Here is a 22,715-nt window from a genome sequence, read left to right as displayed (position 1 = left end):
TGGGTTTCAAACCCACTCATGCAGTGCATAATGGACTAGCAGTCCATCATGTTAACCACACGGCCAACACGTCATGTATTTTCCTTTTTCTCTAGTGGAGGCTGGACTTTGGCACATATGTGTATATGTATGTTTCAGCAACTATTTTCGGTAAGATGACTTTCAGTTTTGCCGTATGAACGAAAGATCAAATGAACGACAAAAATGGGATTCGATGGACTCGGCCACCCCGTCATGTATGTTCCCCCTTTCCTGTTGGGGGCTGGACTATAGCATTTCTGTATGTATTTGCTGCTATTTTCGGTAAAGATGACGTTAAATTTTGCAACAACATCCTTCAAAACGATAAGAGCGTGCGAGTAAAACACATTCCACGGAAGCACCGGCCTCTTTCAAACGCCAGAGCATTTGAACGACAAGGATGGGATTCGATGGACTCTTTCACCTCGTCATGTATGTACTCACTTTCATGATGGGGGCTGGACTATGGCATATGTTTGTAATTGCAGCTATTTTCGATAAAGTTGACATAAAATTTTGCAACAACATCCTTCAAAACGATCAGAGCGTGCGAGTAAAACACCTTCCACGGAAGCACCGGCCTCTTTCAAACGCCAGAGCATTTGAACGACAAGGATGTGATTCGATGGACTTTTCCACCTCATCATGTATGTACTCACTTTCATGATGGGGGCTGGACTATGGCATTTGTTTGTATTTGCAGTTATTTTCGATAAGGTTGACATTAAATTTTGCAACAACATCCTTTAAAAGGATAAAAGAGTGAGAGAACTTCTACACAAACATCATATTCTCTCAAATGCCAGAACATATGAGCGAAGAGGATGAGATTCGAATCCACGCGTGCAGAGCACAATGGATTAGCAGTCCATCGCCTTAATCACTCGGCCACCTCGTCACGTCCTTTCCTTCTTCTCTGGTGGAGGCTGGACTGTGGCACATATTTGTTAATGTATGTTTCTGCAACTATTTTCGGTAAGATGACTTTCAGTTTTGCCGTATGAACGACAGAGCAAATGAACGACAAAAATGGGATTCGATGGACTCTGCCACCCCGTCATGTATGTACTCACTTGCCTGTTGGGGGCTGGACTACGGCATTTCAGTATGTATTTGCTGCTATTTTCGGTAAAGATGACGTTAAAATTTGCAACAACATCCTTCAAAACGATAAGAGCGTGCGAGTAAAACACATTCCACGGAAGCACCGGCCTCTTTCAAACGCCAGAGCATTTGAACGACAAGGATGGGATTCGATGGACTCTTCCACCTCGTCATGTATGTACTCACTTTCATGATGGGGGCTGGACTATGGCATATGTTTGTAATTGCAGCTATTTTCGATAAAGTTGACATAAAATTTTGCAACAACATCCTTCAAATGCTAAAAGAGTGAGAGAACTTCTACAGAAACACCATGATCTCTCAAATACCAGAACATATGAGCGACGAGGATGGGATTCGAACCCACGCGTGCAGAGCACAATGGATAAGCAGTGCATCACCTTATCCACTCGGCAACCTTGTAACATACTATCCTTCTTCTATGGGGGAGGCCGGGCTGTGGCACATATTTGTATATGTATGTTTCTGCAACTATTTTCGGTAAGATGACTTTCAATTTTGCCGTATGAACGACAGAGCAAATGAACGTAAAAATGGGATTCTATGGACTCGGCCACCCCGTCATATATGTACTCACTTTCCTGTTGGGGGCTGGACTACGGCATTTCTGTATATTTGGCTGCTATTTTCGGTAAAGATGACGTTAAATTTTCAACAACATCCTTCAAAACGATAAGAGCGTGCGAGTAAAACACCTTCCACAGAAGCACAGGCCTCTTTCAAACGCCAGAGCATTTGAACGACAAGGATGGGATTCGATGAACTTTTCCACCTCATCTTGTATGTACTCACTTTCATGATGGGGGCTGGACTATGGCATATATGTTTGTATTTTCAGCTATTTTCGATAAAGATGACATCAAATTTTGCAACAACATCCTTTAAAACGCTAAAATAATGAGAATAAACGAAATACTACAGAAACACCATGATCTCTCGAATGCAGAATAAAATGAGCGATGAGGATGGGTTTCAAACCCACTCATGCAGTGCATAATGGACTAGCAGTCCATCGCGTTAACCACACGGCCAACACGTCATGTTTTTTTCCTTTTTCTCTAGTGGAGGCTGGACTTTGGCACATAATTGTATATGTATGTTTCAGCAACTATTTTCGGTAAGATGACTTTCAGTTTTGCCGTATGAACGAAAGATCAAATGAACGACAAAATTGGGATTCGATGGACTCGGCCATCCCGTCATGTATGTACTCACTTTCCTGTTGGGGGCTGGACTATAGCATTTCTGTATGTATTTGCTGCTATTTTCGGTAAAGATGACGTTAAATTTTGCAACAACATCCTTCAAAACGATAAGAGCGTGCGAGTAAAACACCTTCCACGGAAGCACCGGCCTCTTTCAAACGCCAGAGCATTTGAACGACAAGGATGGGATTCGATGGACTCTTCCACCTCGTCATGTATGTACTCACTTTCATGATGGGGGCTGGACTATGGCATATGTTTGTAATTGCAGCTATTTTCGATAAAGTTGACATAAAATTTTGCAACAACATCCTTCAAAACGCTAAAAGAGTGAAAGAACTTCTACAGAAACACCATGATCTCTCAAATACCAGAACGTATGAACGACGAGGATGGGATTCGAACCCACGTGTGCAGAGCACAATGGATTAGCAGTCCATCGCCTTAACCACTCGGCCACCTCATCACGTATTTTTCTTTTTCTCTGGTAGAGGCTGGACTGTGGCACATATGTGTATATGTATGGTTCTGCAACTATTTTCGGTAAGATGACTTTCAACTTTGCCGTATGATCGACAGAGCAAATGAACGACAAAAATGGGATTCGATGGACTCGGCCACCCCTTCATGTATGTACTCACTTTCCTGTTGGGGGCTGGACTACGGCATTTCTGTATATATTGGCTGCTATTTTCGGTAAAGATGACGTTAAATTTTGCAACAACATCCTTCAAAACGATAAGAGCGTGCGAGTAAAACACCTTCCACGGAAGCACCGGCCTCTTTCAAACGCCAGAGCATTCGAACGACAAGGATGGGATTCGATGGACCCTTCCACCTCATCATGTATGTATTCACTTTCATGATGGGGGCTGGAATATGACATTTCTGTATGTATTTGCTGCTATTTTCGGTAAAGATGAAGTTAAATTTTGCAACAACATCCTTCAAAACGATCAGAGCGTGCAAGTAAAACACCTTCCACGGAAGCACCGGCCTCTTTCAAACGCCAGAGCATTTGAACGACAAGGATGGGATTCGATGGACTTTTCCACCTCGTCATGTATGTACTCACTTTCATGATGGGGGCTGGACTATGGCATTTGTTTGTATTTGCAGTTATTTTCGATAAGGTTGACATAAAATTTTGCAACAACATCCTTCAAAACGATAAAAGAGTGAGAGAACTTCTACACAAACATCATGTTCTCTCGAATGCCAGAACATATGAGCGAAGAGGATGGGATTCGAACCCACGCGTGCAGAGCACAATGGATTAGCAGTCCATCGCCTTAATCACTCGGCCACCTCGTCACGTCCTTTCCTTCTTCTCTGGTGGAGGCTGGACTCTGGCATATATTTGTTAATGTATGTTTCTGCAACTATTTTCGGTAAGATGACTTTCAGTTTTGCCGTATGAACGACAGAGCAAATGAACGACAAAAATGGGATTCGATGGACTCTGCCACCCCGTCATGTATGTACTCACTTGCCTGTTGGGGGCTGGACTACGGCATTTCAGAATGTATTTGCTGCTATTTTCGGTAAAGATGACATTAAATTTTGCAACAACATCCTTCAAAACGATAAGAGCGTGCGAGTAAAACACATTCCACGGAAGCACCGGCCTCTTTCAAACGCCAGAGAATTTGAACGACAAGGATGGGATTCGATGGACTCTTCCACCTCGTCATGTATGTACTCACTTTCATGATGGGGGCTGGACTATGGCATATATGTTTGTATTTTCAGCTATTTTCGATAAAGATTACATCAAATTTTGCAACAACATCCTTCAAAACGCTAAGAGTGAGAACTTCTACAGAAAGACCATGATCTCTTGAATGCCATAACATATGAGCAACGAGGATGGGATTCGAACCCACGCGTGCAGAGCACAATGGATTAGCAGTCCATCGCCTTAACCACTCGGCCACCTCGTCATGTATTTTCCATCTTCTCTGGTGGAGGCCGGACTGTGGCACATAATTGTAAATGTATGTTTCTGCAACTATTTCCGGTAAGATGACTTTCAGTTTTGCTGTATGAACGACAGAGCAAATGAACGACAAAAATGGGATTCGATGGACTCGGCCACCCCGTCATGTATGTAGTGAGTCAACGGATCGTTCCAGAACCGAACAAGCCACAGACCATGTTATCCTTAAAAGATTGGTTGGTGCCTAAATGTCTGAGCTTTGATTTCATTTTCAAAGCAATCCACAGGCACCCAGCAAAAGGCAATCCACAGGAAAACTAGCCAGTCAACATCACAGTTGCGTGTTAATTAACTTTACCCCCTTAAAACAATAAGAGGCTCTACAATCAAAAACCCACCAAACCGGTTTTTGAGAAGTACCTTTTGGTTCGCGTGTCCTTTGGCGTCTGCAAGGAATACACATTCTCAGGCAGACACAGAAGCGATCAGAAGTGCTTGCAAAGTTTAATGGACATTTAAGTAAAACAGTTTATTTGAGTAATGTACGTTTGCTTTATGTTTCTGTAGGTTTTTGTGTGTACATGTTCCATGTGTTTAACAAAACTGTTATGGATAGTTAATGAGTAATAGCCCTTAGTGATAAATGAAATCTACAGAATGTTTGTGAAATACTTCATGTTTGGTATCGATTGAAAGCTAGGAACATTTCATATGCATTGGTTTATATGAAGAAACCATACTATGAAAAGTGTCGACGTTATAAGACTTTATTTTAACCACTATGCTATCAAAGCAGCACCCACACCAGGTGTCAACCCGGCCTCCTAGAGGGCAGAATTGGGGTGTGACTCCACCCCGCACCTTATCTGATTGGACAAGCATTGTGTAGACCCAGCATCTACCAAAGCCTATAAAACTTTAAACAAAGGAATTTCATCGTCGTCTTTTGCCGGTCATCTTTGCCAGTCGTCACCGCCGTCGCTGCCCGGACGTCGCTCTTCTCGTGCTGTGGCCGTTACATCGCCTCGCTGGAAGCCTCGTTACATCACGGAGCAGACCGCGACCTTCACTTGCTGCCGGCTCGACCCCCGATCTGCTTGTGCAACCGCTTCAACAACAAGCCATCGGGTCAACACATCCAAACTCTGAAACTCATCATAACTACAGGAACCCAGGAAGGACTTCGAACGCCGCCTTGTCCAACATCCGTATCCCTAGCAACCGACTAAGGAAACCCCTCTTCACCGACAAGGGAATTCCATCACGTCAATGAAGTTGCTACGCTGACCAATCAGCTTCGCCGGTATTTCCCTTTGGACCAGTCAAGGAAACCAAAAATTACATCAGAACGCAAGTAGCACAAACAAGGTTTCTACCCATTACTGAATCTGGTGTGAATTATGTTTAAATAGTAAAGAATAGCAAAATTCTCTGCTTTTACGGTTTCTCTCAGGTTACAATGCTAAGAACTTAGCAAAGGCTAGAAGTTGAATCCACTCAGTCAAAACTCTCCTCAAACTGCTTGTGCGTGTGTGTATGTATGTGCATTTGTTTGTTTTACGTAGATTAGTACTTTGTGTTATAGAGTAGCAATAAACTTTTGTTTCGTTTTAAGATCCGTGTTGGTGTGTTGTGTGCTTTATAAGTTAATGCCTCAGCTTCAGATACTGCTACCTTGCTTAATAAATAATTAGATACTGTTTTTATATTGTTATTGTTGGCCACGTAATAATATAATACAGAATTGCTTTACACTAAACGTTCTATTTGCTGGACAAATACTTAAGTTAAGTGTAAGCTTTAAATAATTCTATGTGAATCATGTTCGAATCTTTGATTCGAATCCCCAAAGTTTAAACATGATTTAAACCAAAGAGCTGATTCTTACATGTATGTACTCACTTGCCTGTTGGGGGCTGGACTATGGCATTTCTGTATGTATTTGCTGCTAATTTCGGTAAAGATGACGTTAAATTTTGCAACAACATCCTTCAAAACGATAAGAGTTGCGAGTAAAACACCTTCCACAGAAGCACCGGCCTCTTTCAAACGCCAGAGCTTTTGAACGACAAGGATGGGATTCGATGGACTCTTTCACCTCGTCATGTATGTACTCACTTTCATGATGGGGGCTGGACTATGGCATATATGTTTGTATTTGCAGCTCTTTTTTTATAAAGATGACATTAAATTTTGCAACAACATCCTTCAAACTGCTAAGAGAGTAATAGTAAAACAACTTCTACAGAAACACCATTCTATCAAATGACAGAACATGTTAGCAACGAGTTTGGGATTCAGACACACGTGTGCAAAGCACAATGGACTAGCAGTCCATCGCCTTAACTACTCTGCCAACTCGTCTCGTATACACCTTTTTCTCTGGTGGAGGCCGGACTGTGGCACATATTTGTAAATGTATGTTTGTGCAACTATTTTCGGTAAGATGACTTTCAGTTTTGCCATTTGAACGACAAGAATGGGATTCGATGGACTCGGCCACCTCGTCATGTATATACTCCCTTTCCTGATGGGGGCTGGACTATAGCATTTCTGTATGTATTTGCAGCTCTTTTCGGTAAAGAGGACATGAATTTTTGCAACAACATTCTTTAAAACGATAAGAGCGTGCGAGTAAAACACCTTTCACAAAAGCACCGGCCTCTTTCAAACGCATTTGAACGACAAGGATGGGATTCAATGGACTTGGCCACTTCGTAATAAAATTTTCCAATAACATCCTTCAAAACGCTAAAAGAGTGAGAGTAAAACAAGTTCCACAGAAGCACCAGTCTCTCTCGAATGCCAGGACATATTAGCGACAAGGATGGGATTTAAAGAGCACAATGGATTAGCAATGCCAGCTGCTGAAGGATTGTCCATCAATATTTCACAAATGTTGAAGATGAGAGCCAATCGGAGCGATTCGGTCCAACATTGTAGCCAATCACGTTGCAGCATCTCAATATTTGCAGCCAATCGCGGACCGTAATTCTCAACATTTTCAACATTTGACCAATCAGAGTCATGGCAATGGTAAAGCTGGGGAAGGAACCGTTCCAAGATTCACCGCTAGGTGTGCAGTCAAACAGGTTAGTCAGATGTCAATCAATTTTCCGAACTAAGCCGAAGGTACACGAAGGAATAACAGGGTCATCTGGAGGCGGGTCAGAGGTCAAAAAAGTTCCTTGACCTTCAGTGATTTTCGACAAACAGCATCATTCGACAGAGCACAGCATCGTTTTGTTTAAAGTTCAGCATTTTTTTTTCTGATAGTGATTTCTTAAAAAAGATAAGAAAATCTACATAATTGCACGTATTAATGTTTTAGTGTGTTGTAATTCAAATTTGGACACTTTAATCTAAAACCGTTTAATTTATAGGAGAAAAAATGTCTGAAAAATTCCACAAAGCCATGTCAGACGGTGACTGGATTTCACATCTGAAAAAGTTTGCCAGCACAGGAGTTTGGCCATCAGATGAGGGCAACAGGAACAGGCCAGCTCCTCAATAAAAAAAGTGGCTTGAGATTTATCAAAGGGTGTGTATTTCGTTTACATGATATAACGTTTGTTGAAATTTGCTTAACTTGTTAGGCTTCAGTACATTCAGTACAGTATCTATGTAAAACATGTCATACTTGTTTTTAAATAATAATGTGTTTTAAAATGCATGTATTTTGAGATTTACGTCGAATAATTTACTATAGTTTGACCGTTTATGAGAGAGATTTTAAAAGGTGGGGGAATGGATTATGAATGTACAATACAGCATGTGGATTTAAAGCCTGAAATGTTCCTGTCCAGTTCCTCTTATTTTTTTTTCTTCTAGAGGTAAAGTTGGTTTTATATTTAGATATTCAGACATTCTCCTTAATAATATCAGTTCAGAAAAAAATTCTTTGCAAATTCTAAATAGGAAAATCATATTAGCAGACAATGATTAATGATTATCAAAGTACAGCATTGTTCACAGGGAATTAGATAATTGTTGATATTGTTTTCAAATCATACTTGCATGCTAATTCTGATCGAATATTCAAAGTAATATGGTAAACAATATAGAGACTTCTAAATGAACGAATGTGCGAATATAAAACCAACTTTACCTCTATCTTTTTCTTTTTGTTTTTTGGAGATACAAACTGTACAATTACATATTAGATAAATATTACACACATTCTAGAAACATAGTTAAATTAATTTACAGAGCTATTTTGTGCTTTATTAAAGGAGTCATTGAGATAAAATTATTTATTCTATTTTTGCCCATTGCAGTCTCGTGGACAGAGGACCTTGCACTCAAAAAAATGATATGTTGGCTTTAATTAACTTTTTTATCTCAACAGGTTCCACGTAACCGAGTTAAGTTACCTTAAAGAAAGAATATTCATTTGAGTGAACTTAAGGTAGTTACATAAAGGTAAGGTAATGTTGTTTAGTTCAATCAACACAACATTTATAATTAACTTTAATTTATTTACACTGCTAAAAGAAATCCTTTAAATTTACTGAAAAATACCGGCAGTGGTTGCCAGGAATTTTCTGTAAAAATACGGAAGTTTTATATAACTGTTTTAATTTACAGAAAATAACCATATTTCATCAACTGATACAATGCTTAGTTCATAAAAACCTAGTTTAGCTCACAAAAACGTAGTCATTCAATGCACTAATGTGTTCATGTATGTATAATTAGCAAACAGATTTTCCCTGTATTTGTAACTACACAGTTACTTTTAAACAAAAGAAGATGCAGCACAACATCAGCTATCCTTAGTTTATATTGGACTTGCACACAGATGCTACAATCCTCCACAATGGTGCACCATAATAGTTCAATTTGTCCTATTTTACTTGTTGGTTTCTAAATTTATTCAACATTTTATTTAATTTGTTAATTTTTGTATTTTTTTACTTATTTATTTTTATACTTATTTAATTTTTTAGATTTTTTATTCCATGTTCATTACTGTTTTGTTGACCATTGTTAAATAAATATTGCATTTATAAATGACTGGTCCTTGACTTTTAAGTCCACTTTGTTTCAGTTTCTGTTTGTCTTTAACATTTTATTAACATTGTTTATTTATGTTGTTAATACTGTATTATTAATAACTAATTTATTATTTTTACATTTTCTACTCTATATTCATTACTGTTCTGTTGACAATTGTTAGATAAATAATGCATATATAAATAACTGACTACTTGACTTTTAATTCCATATACACTATGCACACTATATACACACACATATATATATATATATATGTATATATGTGTGTGTTTGTGTACACTATATACTCTATGACATTTCTATAGATCATTTGTACATCAAAATACAGAACAATAATAACCATAAGCATAACAGTGCTACAACAACTACTAAATAGTGACACATTCAAGTTAGTATGCTTTATTTTTCATGAAAGAATGTCAAAAAACACAAGAATAAAGCGCTTAGGCATATTTTATTTACCTTGGAGCATTACACATTTAAACAGTTAGTTTATTGAGTAATAATTAACCAATAACAATAAAGCGTCTTTAGCTGGATTCGAACCCCAGTCTTGGTGAGCACCTGCAATAGAAATCAATGTAACTCAAATTGCGTTGTTTTAACACAGAACAGTATCACTATGCGTGACGTACAGCAGGGGCAGGGAAGGCGTGTCCGGGAAGCTTAGAATTCGCCCTTTCCTTTCTTCGTTTTTTCCCCCTCTTCTTCCCTTTTTCTCTTTCTTTCTACCCCCCTTTCTTCCCTTCTTCCCCTTCTTTGTTGGACGATTGTTCCCCAGCTTGAACGCAGCGCCTTAGACCGCTAGGCCATCCTGACATGCTTGACTGACCTAAGCTGTCTCCTGGGAGCCACTCCGCAGCACCGTGACATGGAAGCTGGTGTTTCCCAGTTTGCCCAGGTCCAACAGTCTGCCTCGTTGGCGCAGTAGGCAGCGCGTCAGTCTCATAATCAGAAGGTTGTGAGTTCGAGCCTCACACGGGGCAAGGTGCTACCTTTTGGCACTTGGAGCTTAAAAATCAACGGCATCCCAGGACATTCCACTACATGGCATTCTAAGACAGTACTTTTGATCCCCTTTTGGTTCACTTGCATTAAAGCCCTCGTCCATTGTTTTGTTCACATGCTTTTCCGAGTTTTTGTGGACAATACCTTGATTGCAAATGCCTTAAAACCTACAGTCTAAACAGCCTATTACGGCTGCCAGGGACATTGCTACGTGGATCTGTCAAATGTCATGAATTAACGTTGTGCGAGGATTTGACGAAAAGTCCTGCGAATCCCATTGCCTTAAAAATCAACGGCATCCCAGGATATTCCACTACATGGCATTCCAAGACAGTACTTTTGATCCCCTTTTTGGTTCACTTGCATTAAAGCCATTGTCCATTGTTTTGTTCACATGCTTTTCCAAACTTTCATGGACAATACCTTGATCGCTAACGCCTTAAAACCTACAGTCTAAAGAGCCTATTAAGGTTGCCAGGGACACTGCTACGCAACATAAACTTTAGCACAACGAGAATGATGCGGTGCTGTGTCAGTGTTATTGTATCACTCGGACATGGTGCCAGAGAGTTAAAGACTTGAGCCTGAACGCGTAGCCAAAGATTAGGTTTGTCAGAAGTGGGATTCGAACCCACGCCTCCAGAGGAGACTGCGACCTGAACGCAGCACCTTAGACCGCTCGGCCATCCTGACATGCTTGCCTGACCTAAGCTGTCTCCTGGAAGCCACTCCGCAACACCGTGACATGGAAGCTGGTGTTTCCCAGTTTGCCCAGATCCAACAGTCTGCCTCGTTGGCGCAGTAGGCAGCGCGTCAGTCTCATAATCTGAAGGTCGTGAGTTTGAGCCTCACACGGGGCAAGGTGCTACCTTTTGGCACTTGGAAGCGCTTAGATGACTGGCCAGCATTTTTTATTCCCTTCCGTGTGGATCATGCTTCCCCGGGGCAAAAAAAGCTTCAGCTCCTCAGGAGGCCAGGTGGTGTGAAGTTCCAAGAACATTTCCAAGAACATTGGCACAACGAGATTGATGCGGTGCTTTGTCAGTGTTACTGTATCACTCGGACATGGTGCCAGAGAGTTAAAGACTTGAGCCTGAACGCATAGCCAAAGATTAGGTTTGTCAGAAGTGGGATTCGAACCCACGCCTCCAGAGGAGACTGCGACCCGAACGCCAGCTGCCGAAGGATAGTCCGACAATATTTCACAAATGTTGAAGATGAGAGGCAATCGGAGCGATTCGCTCCAACATTGTAGCCAATCACGTTGCAGCGCTTCAACATTTGCAGCCAATCGCGGACCGGAATTCTCAACATTTTCAACATTTGACCAATCAGAGTCGAGACAATGTTGAAGCCGGGGGGGGAGGAACCGTTCCAAGAATCACCGCTAGGTGTGCAGTCAAACAGGTTAGTCAGATGTCAATCAATTTTCCGAACTGAGCCGAAGGTACACGAAGGAATGACGCGGTCCTCTGGAGGCGGGTCAGAGGTCAAAAAATTTCATTGACCATCAGTGATATTCAACGAACAGCATCATTCGACAGAGCACAGCATCGTTTTGCTTACAGTAAAGGATTTTTTCCGATAGTGATTTCTTAAAAAAGGTAGGAAAAACTACACAATTGCACGAATTAATGTTTTAGTGTGTTGTATTTAAAATTTGGATACTTTAATTCAAAACCGTTTAATTTATAGGAGAAAAATGTCTGGAAAATCTCATAAAGCCATGTCAGACGCTGACTGGATTTCACGTTTGAAAAAGTTTGCCAGCACAGGAGTTTGGCCATCAAATGAGGGAAACAGGCCAGCTCCTCGACAAAAAAAGTGGCATGAGATTTATCAAAGGGTGTGTATTTCGTTTACATGATATAACGTTTGTTGAAATTTGCTTAACAGAGTAACGTTAACTTGTTAGGCTTCAGTACATTCAGTACAGTATCTGTGTAAAACATGTCATACTTGTTTTTAAATATTAAAGTGTTTTAAATTGCATGTATTTTGAGATTTACGTCAAATAATTTAGTAAGTTTGACCGTTTATGAGAGAGATCTGAAAAGGTGGGGGAAGGGATTATGAGTACAGTATACAGCATGTGGTTTTAAGGCCTGAAATGTTCCTGTCCAGTTCCTTATATTCTTCTTTTCGTTTTTGGAGATACAAACTGTACGATTACATATTAGACAAATATTAAACACATTCTAGAAACAGTGGTAAATTAATTTACAGAGCTATTGTGTGCTTTATTAAGGGAGTCATTGAGTAAAAATTCTTATTTAGTTATAAAAGTTTTTTTATTGTATAAAATTATTTAATATATCTTTCATGATTTTTTCAGATTGAGAAATGCCCATTGCAATCTCGTGGGCAGAGGACTTTGCTTGGAGGTGTGCTGAAATGCACATGTGGTTTTCACACTCAAAAGGTACATTTTTGAGTCAACGTGTTTATTTTTATTTACTAGAATGCCTTTCCTTTTTCATGATTATATGTATTTTTGTGATTTATTTTCAGCAGAGTACTGCTTCTGCTGCTCCAGCACAAACGGTGCAACAACCTGCCCCTACTGTACCTGCTCAGGAGGTGATGGAGACAAGACAACTTGAGGCCCAGCCCCAGCCCCCGTCTACTCCATCAGTGGCATCAAAGATTTCACCGCAATTGTCAATGGTACATTTTTTTAAAAATCAAAAGAAATGACAATTTCAGTGTTTCAAGTGTTCAATGTGTTCAAAGTTCAGTTCAAAGTTCAAACATAGGAGAGAAAAGAACAAAAAGCAATAAAAAAGTTGAGGTGTTGCTAGAGACCTGCTTCTTTTCACACCTCTTGCACAGTGGGGGGTAGCAGACACTTGCTGATTGGTCGGTTTGAGTTTCTGTGATTGGATTAAATTACATGGTCAGGTCATGGTCAGGGTCACAGTTTTTAAAGCTACATTTTAACCTCTTGTCTTCAGATAATGATACATAATAAACACTAATAGTAAATACTTTGTTTTGATTTTAAGTGTAAGCTAAAATTTGTACTTTTTCTAAACAACGAGTCTGAGGTATTATCTTGAAAAAGTACTTATTTAAAAATATATTTTTTTTTTTGCTACCACAGGTATGATAATATTTTTTCTTCTGGGAGAAAGTCTTATTTGTTTTATTTCGAATACATTTTTCAAGGTCAATATTATGAGCCTCTTTAAGCTTTTTTTTTTTTTTTTTTTTTTTTTTTTGGCATAGTCTACAAAACAAACCATCGTTATACAATAACTTGCCTAATTACCCTAACCTGCCTATTTAACCTAATTTACCTAGTTAAACCTTCAAATGTCACTTTAAGTGGTATAGAAGTGTCTTGAAGAATATCTAGTCAAATATTATTTACTGTCATCAGGGCAAAGATAAAATAAAACAGTTCTTAGGAATGAGTTATTAAAACTTTGATGTTTAAAAAAATGTGCTGAACAAATCTTCTCTCCATTAAACAGAAATTGGTGGGAAAAAATTAAAAAGCGGGCTAATAAATCAGACTTCAACTGTATATAACACATAGTGTGATGTTGTAATATACAATGTATGTTTTTGTTGAAATGCATGATGTAATAATAGTACAATAATACTGTATATAACATAATGCAATACTTTATTCCTTTGGTAGTAAAAAAAAAATATTTGTTTGCATATTGCTCCTTGATCCAGAAAACTATAATTTTAATCAAAGCCTAATGTGTCACATTTATTTGCAATGAACCAGTTGTCTAATTAAATCTATTCTAACTTATATCTTATTTCTACCTGTAAAAGTAGCAGAGGGTGGTAGTAAAAAACAGCTTGAACTCGAAACACTGTAGAGAAATCAAACTGATTGTACAACTGACATATAGAAAGATAGTTTCTAATTGCTTGAAATTTAATGTGATATACACTAATGTTCAAAAAATTATTATTGTTAAAATATGAAAGCTTAATATTAATCATATTTTGCAAGAATTCTATTGTGTTTGATTTGCTCATAAATTAAGTAGATTTTATTTGATTTGAATTGTTTGAATAAATTATTCTTTATTTATTTAATTTGCCTATATTATTATTTCTCATTATTCCAGTTTTTATTAAATATTTGATCAAATAAATGTAGCCTTGATAAACATAATTAAAACATAAAAAAATACATTGAGCAGATCGCAAACCTTTGAACAGTAGTGTACATTTTGCCATTGTGAACACAGTGTTTTTAATGAAATGCTTTTTGTCTTGCCCTTTTTGAGTTCACCAAACCAAGATTTTCCGGATCCCACATTGCTGCAGCAAAGCCAAATCTTAGTGTGGCTAGAAGACCATCACAGGTTGACGTTCAGCCCAGTTCAGCAGTGTGTAGTGCTTCTACACCAAGCACGGCTGTAAGTATTGTCATAATCCACATAGCTTTCTGAGAGAATTTGGTATAAGCATTTTTTTTTTATACGTAAATTCGTATTTTTGTTAAGTACAGTCACATTAAATCTCAATAAAACATCTCTGTAGTATTCTTTTAGTGCATAAAAACATATATATTAAAAATAAGCACCATTCTTTAAACTTTTTGTTCTGCATAGAAGCGCTGTGACAAAATTTTACAGTTTAGCAGCAATCATTCATTCCCAATGTATTTTATACATTAATGTTCAAATAAAGTAATGGTTGCAAAAAATTCTGATTAGTTAATGTTACTTATAGATATATATTTACAAAATGCACTTTGTTATACTGCTTGTTTGTACAGACACAGGACCTTCAAGTTTCTGCCCCCGTCCTCACATCCACTACGGCAGTGACCAGTTCCACAGAGCCGTCCAGCATTGTCTCAGTAAGTCATTTCATATTTTCTGTCCAAAAAAGGTAATTTGGTTTGCATATTTGCTGCCCCAGCTGAATTCACACAAAGTGGTTTTAAGACCAGCCAATTAAATTGACTTGATGTTAATTATTTAAGCTTGATATATGTATAAATGTTAACAAAATAAAGAGAGGAAAAAATAAAGCAAAGAATCACAAAAATTACGCCTTCTGTTGTTGATATTTTATGTTCACAGTAGTAAAAGAAAAGAAAATGTGGATGGAAAAGAAGTAGAAAGGAAAAAGAGAAATAACTATATTGGAAAATACTTTTGCTTCTTTAAAGAAAATGTTTATTGGTGAAATTCTATTAATGATTTTTGGAATTGAAATACATAAGGTATTTAAAAACAATCACTTAAAATCAAAGGTATTTAGATTATAATCATGATAACATCATGTGAGGGTACTCACTCAAATATGTAAGGTGCATTTACATTACCAGACTAAAGGTTTTATCTATTTTCCTTCACAGACTGCACCTTCTGGGTCATTGTTGCAAGCTCCATCAGGTGTTCCACTTCCTCGCCTTTGGGCTGAAACCTTGCCACCAGAGGACCACAAGTGGATTGCCAGCAGGCTTTTTAAAATGGGGTCCAAAGGAAAGCCAGAGCTTCGAGACAACCTCCAGCTCTGGTATTACCCTCCACAGCCTGCACTTACATACAATCAGGCTCCAGCTCCAGACAGATTTTTCTGTCATTCACTTTTGCTGTGGATGCCATACAAGCTGTGGAGGGTCAAAGTCCTTTGCCCTAATCCTGCATGTGGACAGCATCAGCTGACAGGTGGAGGTCTGCACAAAAGGGCACGGCAGGTTCTGGACATCGACAGGATGTACAACATGGTTACAGAAACCCTCATCTGTACCAAGTGCAAAGCCTCGCATGTGTCCTGGAGTCAGACTGTCTTGCAGCAGCTGGATCTTGGCCATCGCTCAGAGTTTCGGGTCATTCTCACACAGAAATGAGTAATTGAACACCTTTATTCCTCGTGCAGTTGTTAACCTATCATCACAGATATATGAAAATACTTTACAAATTATATATATATATATATATATATATATATATATATATATATATATATATATATGTTTATATTAATATTCTTCTGTTCCTAACGCCTGTGATATAAGAGTCATTCGCCTACTGCGTGAGCGTGGACTAGGCAACAGCCCCACAAGGGTCATCAAACAACTGAAGGAAAACCACAGTGAAGAGTGGCTCCAGCGTCTAGCCCGCTACACCACTCAGTGTGTGGATTTCCTCAGTGGACCTGGGGTGTTGCCGATCACCTTCCAGGAGCCCCCAGCACCTACAGTTGTGCCAAGCTGCAAGTGGCTCCTCACTGTCTACAGCCAGGACATCTTGACAAGGCTGAATGAAATCCATGTCAGGATAACATCGACCCATGGGTCCATCTTGAAGATGGATTCAACTAAAAAGGTTAGTGGATATTCATCAGTTTATAATTTCTTTATTATATTCCAGCATTGGTAAAAACCCTTTGTGTAGTCTGCTTGATCTGACGATACACCATGGTTCTTCTCTTGTCTAATCTAGATCACAAAAAAGCTGGCCGGGACAGCAAAAGGAACAGGACTCTGGCTCACCTCTGTTGGCAATGAGTTTGGTCAGGTGCTGATAAGTGTGCTCACTGCCCAGGAAGGAGCAGGACTGGACAGGATGGTGGATGGGCTGGTCAGAAGATACCAGGAGGCTGGTGTGGATCCACCTGCTGTTTTGTATGTGGACTGTGGGTGCTGCACTGATGTGGGTGAGACCAAACTCAAAGCCAGGTTTAGAGGATGGCCGGAGTTGACTGTGAAATTGGACATCTGGCACTTTATGCGCAGGATTGCTGTGGGATGTACAACTGATGCTCATCAACTGTATCCCATCTTCATGTCACGGATCTCTGCGTGCATTTTTGAATGGGATGCGGCTGATGTTTCTTTGCTACGCCAAACAAAGCGAGCACTGTTGATGTCCCAAGGTTGGCCTGCGTTGACAGATGCTGATGTCAACAAGCATCTCACCAGGGAGGAGCTGGCTCTCCATTGCCGGAGGAGGACCCGTGGGGAGGAGACTACCATCCTTCTACACTGTAAAAAATTGCTGTTAAAAAACGGTCAGATTCTACGGTAAAATAATGTTTTTTCACTAAAACAGTAATATTCTGTTAAAAACAGTGCTTTCTGGGTAACATTTTTGTTTTCGAGAAAGTAACCAACTGCAGAAAACTGTGAGCTAACAGAGTTCAGATTCGATGTTTTGAAGTTTGTGTTTGAAATCACACTTTGTGTCCTTGTTCACTATTTCATACACTAGTTAACTAATATAGTTCACCTGACAGAGTTAATGACCACTAATGAGTGAATTCAGACACTGATGAACACCTGCTGTTAATAATTACAATCACTGAAGAAAAGAAACAAGAAACACAAACAGTGACTTGAGTTACAACATTAAATAAAATCAAATCAAATAAAACAGCTTCAGTCTCAGCAGAGGATCAATAAACAACTCCACAAACAACAGCAGACACACACTTATTACTGACTGATTTGACTTCCATACTATTCTCATTGAGATCCAACAGAAATTAAGGTGTTTTTTTGTGTCACCGTAATGGAGTGAGGGGCTGGTTTAGTTGGGCTCTTCACCCTTGAACTTATTAATTCAGAATTTCCAATTACTATAATAAAGAGTTAATACAATGCTTGTATTATAGCAATCAAGTTGGAAAGTCAATAAATAGAGAAATCTATTTGTCTGAAATTAGTTCTGATAAATGTTTTGATATAAATCTGGATGAAGGGCCTCATGCAATAGATTTTATGCTTAGTTGCAGGTATTAATTTAATTAATGAGAAGTGGAAACAGAAAAGATACCTCCGTAATTACTTAACAGTTAAGAAATAACATACAAAAACAGTTCAGTTATGACAAATACACACTCAGACCTCATGAATCTGACGTTGTATCTCAACAATGGTAACATCTCAAATGTTTCATGCTGCAATGCATGCTGGGAGTGGCACGGTACAAATATCCCAGCATGCATTGCGGTGTAAATAAATGTTGTATAATGGTCTCACAGTTTTCTTTATTTGTGTTTGATTCTGCTGTTGTTTATGTTTAGACTTTCAGTTGCCTGTTTGTGAGTTAAACTGTTAATTTTGTTAGTTGTCACCATTATTGAGGTTCATATGCTGATTATTGATATATATAGACATATAATGTAAAACAATAGATTTTACATTGAATAGGAGCAGTAAATTTTATTATACTAAATGAGAACTGACTCATTTTATAGCAACATGAACATCACCAGATCTTATTTAGGTTTTTTGGCTGGCTTGCCACAACAAAAGAGCTTCTTAAACAAAGTTCTTAACAATTGCAGCAGCCAAGATATATAAATGTTAAAAATGACAGGGCTAAGAGCCCAACTAAAGCAAACTCTGTTCTCCATGATGGTGACGTAAAACTTTAACTTTTTCTCAAGAAGAACTTTAGTAGATGTTATACAAAAATACATGTATTAAGTAATAAGTGTAGCTGGTGATGATGTTTGTAGAGTTGTTTAATCATCCGCTGATCATTTAAATGATTTAATCATTTGTTGTTCTTCAGGTTATTTCATTATAAAGCTGTGACTAAAGTTTTGTATGTTCTGTTCTTGTTTTTTCCCTTCAGTATTTCTTCATTTGTTCATTGTTAATCCTCAATTATCATTTAATTAGTCGTTTAATTAATGAATTTACTTCAGCTTTGCTCCATGTTTCTTGAACACTCAGTAGTGTGGACACTTCAATTAAAACTGAAGTATAGGCTCTGGGGTTTAAAGGGTTAAAGGTGTGAGAGGTAAAAACACAGTGTAAAAATGTATTTTAACAGTAATATACTGTTAATTTACACAACGGAAGTAGACTGTAAAAAAACAGTATATTGCTGGCAACCACAGCTGCCAGTAGATTACTGTTAAATCAAGGAAAAAACAGTATTTTACTGTAAAACCTGAAGCTAATTTCTTCTGTCTGTCACCGTTGTGGAGGAGAGTGGAGCCAGTGTATGAGTTAAAGATGAACAATGAACTGCTGATGTTATTCTGCATGTTTCTCTATTTAAAGATAGCGGCTGTTTAGTTGCTGATGCAGTCAGAATCTCTCTGGTGATTCCAGATTTACATGTATGTGTGCTGTTGTGAAAAATAAGACATTAGAGTTAAACAGAATTTTTCTAATTAACTAAAATAAGTTATCATTATAAGTATGCTTCTAAGCATATATAGCACATTACTCCATAAACTCATTCAGCAGTTGACCAAGTTGAGGCAGTTGCTTTCAGTGAGCAAAATGAGTTCACTTGAGTATTGTGTAAATCAATGTAGTCCATGTATTTTTACAGCAACATACTGTAAAATAACAGTACATTGCTGGCAACTGCAGCTGCCAGTATTTTACTGTTTTTTAACGGGACAATTTTTAACAGTGTACTTGAACAGTTTCTTACTGAGCTCATGAGCAACAAGGGCAATGACTTTTGCTCGGCATTCCTCTTTTAGACAAGGAAAGGATGGAGCACATCTGGAGTGTCCAAAAAAAGCATATCAAATGCATTCAGGACCCCCCTGGTGTCGTGCTCTATACTGAAACGGGGAGCATAACCAAGGGAGGTGTTCTGCTACGGACCTACAGATGTGCCAGGGGCTCCACGTCTCTCGAGTCCTTTCATTTACACCTCAATCGTTTCATCCCAGGTATGATTCTGCACAAACATTGTGTAAAAACGCATTAAATGTCTTAGTGTTTGTTTTTTAATTAAGTCCTAAACATTGTTTTTAATATTTACAGGGTCCAGCGCAAATAGTCTGAACTTTCAGATTTATTTGCTGGAGGGACTAAACAGGTGGAACCAGGACCGGGAGGCTGCTTCCTTGGCATCTGAACCATCAGCTTTACGCAGCTACACAGGAGAACTTGTTCACTGTGTAAACTGCAACTTTGAAAAGCTGTTTGGGAGAAAAGTGGTGCCCAACTTTTGTCCGCCTGCACGTTACACTGGTAAGAGATTTTGCTATTGTTAATAAACCTGCAATTTCTGTGTTCTCTCCATCTACTGTATCCAGTTTGATACAGTAGGTCAATGTTCATGAGCTTTGTGCTGTGAAATCTTTACTTGTCTTTAAATATTTGTAAGAACAAATGTATTGTTTCATGACTATTTACTGAAGTAAAGCAAGATACAAAATTACTATTACATTATTATTACATGTCATTATCAAACATAATGCTACAAGCTTTGAGGGAAATTTATTTGTACATTTCTCTGTCTTCGTTGTATTTCCATTGCATTTCATTAGATGTTTTGTCCAGAATATTTATTATGTTTTGGATCTCTGACTAAAATGTATGATTTTGTTTGTTTCTCCCTTGACGTTGAGCTTTTAAAACTACTTGCTACTTCAACACCCAATCAAACATGGCTCTTAAAATTAGTTTATTCATGTTTCATTTATTTTTTTCAGGTGAGCTCATTGGAGTGCAGTATCTGTTCCAGCACACTGGTCAGGCACTGCAGAACATGAACCCAGACTGTGAGCAGACTGCTGAGCTCATTGAGGATCTCAATGTGGATGAGCGAGAAGAAGATGAGGGCTTCTGTGACATCAGTGAGGATCACTCTATTGTTGATCCGGAGGCTGCTCTGTCACCATCCTCCTCCACATTGAGATCGGGTTCCTCCACTGCAGTCACCAGCAGTGTCGCTTCTTTGCCAGTCTCCACATGCCCTGCACTGGTCCCTGACCCACCTGCGCAGCCTGAAGAACCAATTTCACCTGTGCCCTTAGAGCCAGAAGAGGCTACGGAAGATGATGACGACGATGATGATGGTGATGAAGAGACTGTAAGTCCCACTAATTTCTGTCTTTACAGTGATCTAGAATAATTTTAAAATAAAGTGTAAAGTCAAACACGCATCAGGTTTATTTACGTAGTGCAGCTTCAACATGATAACAGAAACAATTATGGAATTATGCATTGAAAAATTTAATATGCTAATTTATTTTGTTGTGCTTTCATTAGGCTGTTGACTACCAAAATATTCCGGGCTTCCAGCATGTAGACAGGCTGGCTGAATATCTGGTTGAGCTTCGGACCCACAAAAGCCTCAGCCTCACCAACCAGGAGGCCAACGAGATCATTGGTCTTTGGCAAAGCCTGCATGACCAAGACAAGAAGCGGGTGGTGTATGCAGCTCGACACCAGAAGCGACTGCTGAGTGGGCGATTTAAAACACCCAAGAAGCCCACTCACACCCCTGGCGTGGAGAGCACTACCAGATGTGTGCTGGGTGCAAGCAGTGCTCCTGCTCAGTGGCCTGACTGTTGCCGTCTTGTGGAGACCATCTTTATTAGGCTTTGTACCATCCACCCTAGTCCCAAGCGAAAAGGCAAGGGAACCCTTTCAAGATGGTCTCTGATCCTGCAAGACTACCGCAGGATTAGGCAACTCGTACTGGGCAACAGCTTGGTAATGGGAGGTACATCCATGCAGCTGGTTGAGGTAAACCAGAATACCCTGATTCAGTGGTTTAATAACAGACAGAAGAAGCAGGAGCTGTCTGTGCTGCTTCAGGGTATTCAGTTGCCTCAACCCCTCCCAGAAGCCCAGGAGCCTCTCCCAGTTGCCAAAAGTCTTCGGACAGAGCCAGACCAACCAGGAGAGCAGCACCAGTATGTGTTGCCAGAGAGCACAGCAGGTCAGGCAAGGCAGAGGCAGACATCTATTGGACGACCCCCACTCAGACCCAAGGCACCAGGACAGACCCAGGTCATATTTACACCACCAGCACCTGGAGCATCGCTGCAGATGATACCCAACATATACATCCCAGCTACACCAGGGTACCAGGGTATGCCGATGTTTCAGGGTGTACCAATGTTCCAGGCTGTGCCAATGGTCCAGGGAATCCCTATGGCCCAGGGTATCCCGATGATGCAAGGAGTGCAGATGGCCCAGGGTATCCCAATGGTGCAGGGGATGCCACTCAGACAGCCACCACTTCGCCCACAATGTCCAGTACCAGCTCACAGCCTGCTGCATCACCGTCCACATCTGGAGCCATTCCCAAAAGACCGTACCGTAGAACTGTTCAAGCGAACACTTGTAAAAAGTGTGGGCAGTTCAAAACAAATGCCACAGGCCATAGCCAACTCAGGGGCAGGGTGTACTGCCCACAGACTGAAACTTTAACTAAAGAAGAGTGGCTAGAGGAAATGAAAAGGACCAACCCAAAATAATGTGTTTGTTTGTTTGTGTATGTATATAGTGTAATAGTTCTTCAGTTTATTCAATTTCACTTGCTGTTAGTTAATATTTTTATTTAACATTTTCTTTAAATAGTGTATTTATTTTGTTGACATTTTATTTAACTTTTATATTATTTATGTGTGTGTGTGTGTGTGTGTGTGTATAGTGTTTACAGTTTATAACCATAATAATTCAATTTATTCTATTTCACTTG

General features: G+C 39.3%; 2 protein-coding genes, 3 long non-coding RNA genes and 4 other non-coding genes across 10 annotated transcripts in view; 4 read left to right on the top strand and 5 right to left on the bottom strand.

Annotated features, from left to right (window-relative positions):
* The window catches only part of LOC148682351 (uncharacterized), an 83,953-nt gene extending 74,835 nt beyond the window's left edge, over positions 1-9,118 (bottom strand). The window contains exons 1-2 of the long non-coding RNA XR_015942977.1: positions 8,802-9,118; positions 8,469-8,630 (exon numbers count right to left, since the gene is read on the bottom strand). This is a non-coding gene — a long non-coding RNA (uncharacterized LOC148682351). The remainder of the gene's footprint in view (positions 1-8,468; positions 8,631-8,801) is intronic.
* LOC148682349 (uncharacterized) overlaps positions 1-18,435 on the bottom strand; it is a 771,506-nt gene extending 753,071 nt beyond the window's left edge. Inside the window, exon 1 of the long non-coding RNA XR_015942933.1 lies at positions 18,078-18,435. This is a non-coding gene — a long non-coding RNA (uncharacterized LOC148682349). The remainder of the gene's footprint in view (positions 1-18,077) is intronic.
* On the bottom strand, positions 2,736-2,817 carry trnas-gcu (transfer RNA serine (anticodon GCU)). The gene has a single exon. It is a non-coding gene; the product is annotated as a tRNA-Ser (tRNA).
* On the bottom strand, positions 4,213-4,294 carry trnas-gcu (transfer RNA serine (anticodon GCU)). Its single transcript has one exon. It is a non-coding gene; the product is annotated as a tRNA-Ser (tRNA).
* Positions 10,928-11,010, bottom strand: trnal-cag (transfer RNA leucine (anticodon CAG)). The gene has a single exon. It is a non-coding gene; the product is annotated as a tRNA-Leu (tRNA).
* Positions 11,105-11,177, top strand: trnam-cau (transfer RNA methionine (anticodon CAU)). Its single transcript has one exon. It is a non-coding gene; the product is annotated as a tRNA-Met (tRNA).
* LOC148682350 (uncharacterized) lies at positions 12,578-15,151 on the top strand. Of its 2 annotated transcripts, none has more exons than XR_015942900.1 (3): positions 12,578-12,739; positions 12,832-14,705; positions 15,068-15,151. It is a non-coding gene; the product is annotated as an uncharacterized LOC148682350 (long non-coding RNA). The 2 variants fall into 2 exon arrangements; XR_015942899.1 differs by having other exon boundaries at positions 12,829-14,705.
* On the top strand, positions 16,309-18,131 carry LOC137491004 (uncharacterized). The gene is made up of 2 exons (XM_087250657.2): positions 16,309-16,628; positions 16,746-18,131. Exons 1-2 carry the CDS (start codon positions 16,611-16,613, stop codon positions 17,328-17,330), a joined length of 603 nt encoding a protein of 200 aa, XP_087106783.1. The 5' UTR covers positions 16,309-16,610; the 3' UTR covers positions 17,331-18,131.
* Positions 18,436-20,049: 1,614 nt separating the features above from the next.
* Positions 20,050-21,137, top strand: LOC110439494 (uncharacterized). Its single transcript, XM_087250664.2, has 2 exons — positions 20,050-20,251; positions 20,716-21,137. Exon 2 carries the CDS (start codon positions 20,772-20,774, stop codon positions 21,135-21,137), a length of 366 nt encoding a protein of 121 aa, XP_087106790.1. The 5' UTR covers positions 20,050-20,251; positions 20,716-20,771.
* Positions 21,138-22,715: the final 1,578 nt, after the last annotated feature.

The sequence above is a fragment of the Danio rerio genome, chromosome 4, assembly GCF_052040795.2.
Source record: "Danio rerio strain M-AB ecotype USA chromosome 4, GRCz13ab, whole genome shotgun sequence".
NCBI classification, from domain to species: Eukaryota; Metazoa; Chordata; class Actinopteri; order Cypriniformes; family Danionidae; genus Danio; species Danio rerio.
Note: the sequence above shows the minus strand (reverse complement) of the source record. Positions and strands in the feature narration are given on the sequence as shown.